At 41.4% G+C, this 7,376-nt stretch overlaps 1 protein-coding gene across 5 annotated transcripts in view; it reads right to left on the reverse strand.

The window, feature by feature from the left end:
- Nucleotides 1–201: 201 nt before the first annotated feature.
- LOC146348798 (oxidative stress-responsive serine-rich protein 1-like) overlaps nt 202–7,376 on the reverse strand; it is a 34,338-nt gene continuing 27,163 nt past the window's right edge. For 3 of the 5 annotated variants that reach the window (XM_084854021.1, XM_084854017.1, XM_084854020.1), the window contains 3 exons: nt 3,645–3,765; nt 1,507–1,611; nt 202–1,054 (listed from right to left, as the gene is read on the reverse strand). In XM_084854021.1, coding sequence (XP_084710147.1) covers nt 355–1,054; nt 1,507–1,611; nt 3,645–3,721 — 882 coding nt within the window. In that variant the 5' untranslated portion in view covers nt 3,722–3,765 and the 3' untranslated portion in view covers nt 202–354. Of the gene's footprint in view, nt 1,055–1,506; nt 1,612–3,644; nt 3,766–6,196; nt 6,302–7,376 lie in introns of all 5 variants that reach the window. The other 2 variants (XM_084854018.1, XM_084854019.1) reach the window with 1 other exon arrangement.

The following is a 7,376-nucleotide window of genomic DNA, read 5'->3' on the forward strand; positions in this document are numbered from 1 at the left end:
AACCCAGCAAATGTCATTTCAAATCAACAGAATTGGTTGAGCTTTAAGAAAGTTCCAGTTTAGAGAGAGAAAGATTTTAAAAGGCAGCTACTTTAAGAGACTGATTTAGTGAAAACGTTAGAATGGCTCAAGGAGAAAACATTACCCAGGTACATTCTTGAAACACTGAAGGTAATGTAATGCATCTTTAAGACAGAGGGGTAGTGTCTTTTTACTTTATTTAAAAAACTACACTGTATGGCGCAAATAAACATTTGATCAAACACGCAGCAATGACAATGGATACATTTCCAACTATGGCACTGAGGGAATATTTCACTACCACCACTGAATTTCCAACCCATGATTCTCATGTCAAGTGTACATCATCTCTGCCATGTGGGACATTTTCTTGGGAATATATAAGTAATACTCCATGTACCCTGAAAGATCTTCAATAGTCACATCATCCACGAAGACTCGAGCTTGCTCAGAACAAGACCGGGCAGAGCCTGATGAACCCATACCAGAAGGCGATCGGTTGGGCAAAGACTGTGAACGCACTTCCAGGACTGCCTTTTCACATTCTGACAGGACGCTCCGCAAACCAGAAAAGGAGTATGCTTCTATCGCTTGCCATGGTTTGCACCGGCATTCTTTGTCCACACAAGAGCATTGCTTCCCATAACTCAGCTTGGAGAGTGACTGGAAATCTGAAGGTTGGCTAGGATCCAGGCGGGTTTCAAAGGTCAAAGAAAAAGCAGGGCAACTCTTTCCCAAATTCTCTGAAGACTGCTCACTTGTGAAAGTGCTCTGGTGTTCTGCTCTGGCTCTCCTGCAGCTGCTGCTATCAAAAAGGGGGCACCTCTTCCCTCCCAAGTATGGCTCTTCTGTAACACCAGGGTCTGGACCAATTTTGTTCTTTGAAGCTTCGATCTGGCTTTTGTGTTTCAGTTGATTACTTGAAGATGCTTTCATGCTGCAGTATGTAAACTTGGGGGGATGCAGGACTGGAGATTTGGAACGCCTGCGACGCTGTGGCCTTGTTGCCCCTCTCAAGGGTTTCCTTGTACACCTGTAACAGAGAGCAGCAAATGTTAGCAGAAATTGATTCTGGAATAAAATGCATTCCAAAATCGGATAGTGTTGCCTGCCCTAAAATGATTTGCTCCAGTTCTGTGGATGAAACTGCTGCACCTCATGGTTTCTGCTGGGTTTTTTTCTGAAAAAGGTCAATGTCCAGAAGAGGATTTTATGTGATACAACTGTAACCTAACCAAAGGAAACAATTACAATTATCAGACTGAAATGCAAGTAACACAAGCCACAGAGTGTTTTTCCAGTCATTTATTAACTAAACTCATCATCAGATAAGACATTACAGAAAGGCAGCAGCAAGAAGAACACGATACAGTAAGCTTTACTCTGCTTGCCAGGTATCCATAATAGCCAAACATTGGAACATAAAATAAGAATTTAACTCTAAAAGAAAGTCTTGAACATACAGTTACTAGTGATGTGTCTTACCCATGCCAAGTCTCTCTTGAACAGATAGTCTGATGCCTTCCTCCATCAACAGCTGCTCTGACTGGAGCTCTCAGTCCTGTTCCTTCAGTCACAGATGTAGAAGATCTGATTTAAGAGGCATAAGACATATTAAAAGGACTACTCTGAAACAAAGTCTCCACAAGCAGATTTCCACTGAAACGATTCCCCCTGCCCACCAATTCTATTGCTCATTTATAAACAAATGGATGAGATGCATGATGTAGTCTCGTCATACTGCCATTATGTAATGGTTTGAAGTAAAAGCTCTGTCGTGAAATAGCTGTTCAGGTGACAAGTGTTCTGGTGTCAGAATTTTGGGACTGAAAAGCCAAAGAAACTGCCATGGGTAGACAAAGTTTGTTGTGTATAGGTACACTTCTCCCCTTTGTGGTTACTGACATCACAAGAAAGTCATGGTTATTAATAAGCCATATTGCTGCATGGATATAAGGTGAATTTACATGGGTCCAAAAGAATATCTGAAATCTGTCCAAAGACACTCCTCTAGTTTTCAATTACAATTTTCTATTGACAAAGTGTACAAGCTCTAAAGATCATACATTATTATAGACCATTCATTCAAATAGCCAGCAAGAAGGAATATTAACAGAAATATTAGTCTCTCTTCATGATTTTCATATTGACATAGAATACAAAGGCTCTAATTATCAGTAAACTGCACTAACAACTGATGCCACAACCCACAGATTACTGAAGCTGGATTGCATCCAAATCCTAAACACATTACGTAAGCATAAGTGCCTGAAATCAATTGCAACAAGTTTATGATAAGGGTGTTAGATCTGCTGAAAACCTCTTATATCATTTCTGCAAAGTGGGGAATCAGACAGGGTTTGAACATGGGGGATTCCATAAGCTCAATCATCAAGCAAATGGAGTTTCAGTGAAGTGGAATGGGTGAAAATAAATTTTGAGAAGGGACAAAATGATAAAGAACATGGGGGAACTCAGTAAGCATAGAACAGATGCTCAAGGAGTTTGTAGGTAAGTGATGGGAAACAAAGTTCCTTCAGGATTCTTGGGCCAAAAGGTAGTGTAGAAATGTTCTTAATAAAATCTCTTGGATGTTAGGCAATTGTGCAAGAGCTGTTTTAATAGACAGTGAAGAGGTTATGAATTTGGTGTTGCTATGAAAGACCACATGTGGAAGAAGCCTTTGGCATGTGTATCACTTGTTGGATGAGGAACCAGGGCTAAACTGAATGCAAATGCATGTCTGAATGTGAATGTAGTGTATCCAACCTGCATTGCTTTCAATGGGATGTGCATATGAATTTGAATGAGCATTTGGATATGCATTCAATTTATCTTTATTCCTGATCCAGCAAGTGATATGTGCATGGAAGGCTGCTTTTATACATGGATCCCCTTAATTGGACTGAGGCTCCTAGCTCCATGGAACCAACTATGAGGACTGCACATCCCGTTCCATCTGGGAAGTACCCTGCTTGAGCAGAGGGACTTTAGTGGGTCTCCTTCTGGGAAGGAATTGGGCTGGGATAACAAACACCTGAGACATACATTGTCTGAGACCGATTTCCCATCACTAGTCCTTTAAACTGCAAAGAGGCACTTGTCTTCACAAATTTGTCCTTAAAGTTTAAAAGGATGGGAGATGGGGAGTTGGGCTTGGAGGGAGGCATTCTCCAGGAACAATTTCGCCTGCTCCCCATCTTAGTAGGCAGCATAACAGCAGTACATACATAACTTTTTGCCCCACCAGTTGTTTTTTTTAGGGAGGGGACCTAGGTTTAAAACAAACCAAAACAGAATTTTCCTGCATATTTTGAATATCCTTGTTTACCCAATCCTGCCCCCTCCCCGGGCCACACATGCAGATGAGCAGGGTGCCAAAAGCACCTACTTTACTAATAAGAGGAATGATAAATTAAGGTAAGGCATACACATACAGATGCAAGTACAAACCACTAATAAAGGTATCAGACCCATACTGTCCATATATTCACAGTGAAGAAGGCTTTAATAACCAGCTGATGCCTTTCTTCACAGCCAGTTCTAAGCTAATAGAAAGGAAGCAATGTGATGTTAGAAGCACCAAGTACATAAGAAGAGTAAATATGACCACTGCCACCTACCCAGCTGGATCCACTCTCAGCTTTTTGAAAGCTGTTTGCAGGCTCTCTTCATCTCCTTCTTTAGCTTCTGATTCCATCTGGATAGCGTTAGAATATTATTCGGCCTGCCATATAGAGAATACTAACAAAAGAGAAATCAATTACATTGAGTTGATGTAAGGTGTAATAAAGCCTTCATAAAAACACCACACAAGTGCAGTTAAATATATTGCTTCATTTGCCATCATTGCTTGCTATACACCAGTTGAACACATTTTGACTCACATTGACACTTCATGTGAACAGCCACCTTTTGAGAGCAAGCTCCTAGTTGCTTGACAAAAGGGTCCTACAATTTCTACTGGATACTTGTTACCCAGGGCACAAATTTGCTGCAATGTTTTGAAACCTTTTACCAGATTAGTTAATTTCCAGCCAAGAATGGTGGAAATAGAGATTTGACTATATAGTATGCAGATGCCAAGTAAATTGTGCTTTCATATAAAGCCAGTGTTTCTATGCAGCACTAAGTTTAGCCTAGAGCAACAGACACAATCTTTTATTTTTTTCTAACCAATCTTAAGCCACAAATTGTACTGAAAGGCAGGATCTATTTAATAGATTAAGAGAGCAATCCTATGCTTCCTAGACAGCATCTGGGGGAGACAGGATATTTTTGTTTCCTGGCTCCAAGCTCGGAGCCAGGAAACCATGCTCCCCACCTCCTCCCTTGCAGCCAGCGTGGAGAGAACCGGCTGTTGCTACAAACTTGCAAAGGCGAGCACGTAGGGGGTGAAAGGGGGCGTCCCCAGGGGTGGGGAGGGACTGGGGGTGTGGGGATACGAGCTATCCCGAGTCGTCCCCAGCCTCATTCCCTCCACCTCTCTGAAACCTCTGCTAGAGGGATGAAATTACTCATCTAGCTAAAATACAGACTGGGAGGCGCACTGAGCCTCCTGCTCTGCATTGGATACATGTAAACCTCCGAGTTGGAGGCTTATGAGTACCCAGGGCGATCCAATAGGATTGGATCTTATTCCTGGCTGGGGAATGCTGGGGATTGTATGACTTTTTTCTGTCTAAACATGCATAGGATTGTGCCCCAATACAATATTTATCATACAAGCCAATAGCCAAAGCCATCTATTTGATATCAAAACTATGGCTAGAAAAATTGCAAATGACTCAAAATTGAGTGGTAGAAGTTGCCTATCAGAATGATTTCTTCCAGCTCTGAATTAGAACTATTTATATGTATGGAGGAAAATAACACAATATTCTCAGCACTAGAAACAAAGATGATAGTTCACTGGGGCGCTCTAATCAAAACACAAAAGGTCTTATTGAATTCTGTTGATACTGGTATTCAGGACACCATAGTCCAGTATAGATTTTATTTTTTTATTCCCTACCTTTTAGGATAACTCCTTACAAAGCAGCTTACAAAAAATAAAAATATTAAAAATTTCAATAACATAACATGAACAATGAAAAACACAGCTAAAAATGTTCTTAAAATCATGCCAGCACATTCAGGTTAAAAGGTAATCATAACAAGTCTTCCTGAACAAAAACATTTTCAAAGAGTTCTTAAAATTGGAAAGAGATGGGGCTTGATGGACTTCCACAGGGAGAGAATACCATAATAAGGAGTGTGGAACCTTTTTCAGCCCAAGGGCCACATTTAAGAACATAAGAAGAGCCCTGCTGGATCAGACCAAGGGTCCATCTAGTCCAGCATTCTGTTCACACAGTGGCCAACCAGCTGTCGACTGTGAACCCAGAAGCAGAACACAAGTGCAACAGCACCCTCCTGCCCATGTTCCCCAGCAACTGGTGTACATAGGCTCACTGCCTCTGGCACTGGAGGTAGCACATAGCCATCAAGACTAGTAGCCATTGATAGCCTTCTCCTCCAAGAATTTGTCTAATCCCTTTTAAACCCATCCAAATTGGTGGCCATCACTTCATCCTGTGGTAACAAATTCCATAGTTTAACTATGCGCTGTGTGAAGAAGTACTTCCTTTTATCTGACCTGAATCTCCCACCAATCAGCTTCATGGGATGACCCCAGGTTCTAGTATTTTGAGAGAGGGAGAAAAATGTCTCCCTAACCACATTCTCCACACCATGCATAATTTTGTACACCTCTATCATGTCTCCCCTTACCCTCCTTTTTTTCCAAGCTAAACAATCCCAGCTGTTGTAACCTTCTCTCATAGGGGAGATACTCCACCCCTTGATCATTTTAGTTGCCCTTTTCTGCACATTTTCCAGCTTTACAATATCTTTTTTTAGGTGTGGTGACCAGAACTACAGACTGGTGTACATAGGCTCACTGCCTATGTTCCAAGTGTGGTCGCACCATAGATTTTTATAGGGACAGCATGATATTGGTAGTTTTATTTTCAAATCCTTTTCTAATTATGTCTAACATGGAGTTTGCTTTTTTTTTACAGCTGCCACACACTGAGTTGACATTTTCATTGAGCTGTCCACCACAGCCCTAAGATCTTTCTTGCTTATGTGTAGCCCGTGGGCAGGAGGGGTGTGTGTTTGCGTACATGCATACCAGAGGTGGGCAAGGCCAAAACCATGTTCTCTCTCCCCCTGTCTTTCTCATTCTATCTACCCTTTTCTTCTCATTTTCTTCTCTGTGCACTGGAATGCAAACGATCTGGTGATAGAAAAGAGACCTGTCTCAGATTGCTTCAGAAAAAGGACATGGTGAATTGAATGAAGAGCCACAGGTTTCTCATGATCAATCTAGGTGCTGCTGCAGAAAAGGCCCTATATCTGATAATCACCAAATGAGTCTGATAGCTAGGTCCCAAACTGTTCAAAACTTTAAAAGTAAAAAAAAATCCAACATTTTAAACTGAACATGGAAGCAAGCTAGTAACTGGTGGAGCATAGGTGTTATATGAGCAGATCACCTTGCTCCTACCAACATCCTGAGTAACTGTATTTTGAACCAATTGCTGAGCAATCTTTAAGGGCAGCCCCACACAGAGAGCTTTGCAATAATCCCAGTGTAGATGTAACTGAGGCTAGGTATGTGCTAGGTCCAGAAGGACCCCCAAGCTGCATACTTAATCCTTCAGTTCCAGTTCATGACCACGGATAAACATGCTTTCATGAGTGTTTCCATGAACTGGTATTAATTGTGTGGATACCATCATAGCTAAGCCTAAAATACACACAGGGTGTATTCATATGTTTATTTTCATCACATGACTCCCATACAGGGCAGCAGTGGAGACATCACGGGATTCAGAGCCTGCTTATGTCATATTAGAGGCATGAGAGAGAACAAAGCTCACTTGATCAGGAGGCTCCAAGAAAGCACACTGAAATATACCCAAGCAAAATGACACCCACACAATGCTTCTGCAACTAGTTTTCACAGTAATGAGCCCACAAACAAGTATATCTGAATCAGTGTTTAGCTTTGTGAAGTGATTGACAATATACACCCCTCAAATTATGGAGCACTTTCATCTACAAAAGTAGGCTCCGCTGAATAAACTAGAGGAAACGGATGAAGATTAATTAATGACAAGGTTTATCAAACCCTGTCATCTTACTTCAGCTTTGCCCTATCCAACTTATTTGATTCTATGCCCCCTGGGTAAAGATTGTGCCATACCTGCATGCTGTACTCCAAGCAACTACCTGGTCCTAAATATATGTTAAATGTAGTACTTCTAGTAAAAGTAAGTTAAGAAGTTTATTATAAAGCCAGGAATGTG

The sequence above is a fragment of the Heloderma suspectum genome, chromosome 4 (genome assembly GCF_057233095.1).
Source record: "Heloderma suspectum isolate Gila_16-S chromosome 4, 16-S_ref, whole genome shotgun sequence".
Lineage (NCBI taxonomy): Eukaryota > Metazoa > Chordata > Lepidosauria > Squamata > Helodermatidae > Heloderma > Heloderma suspectum.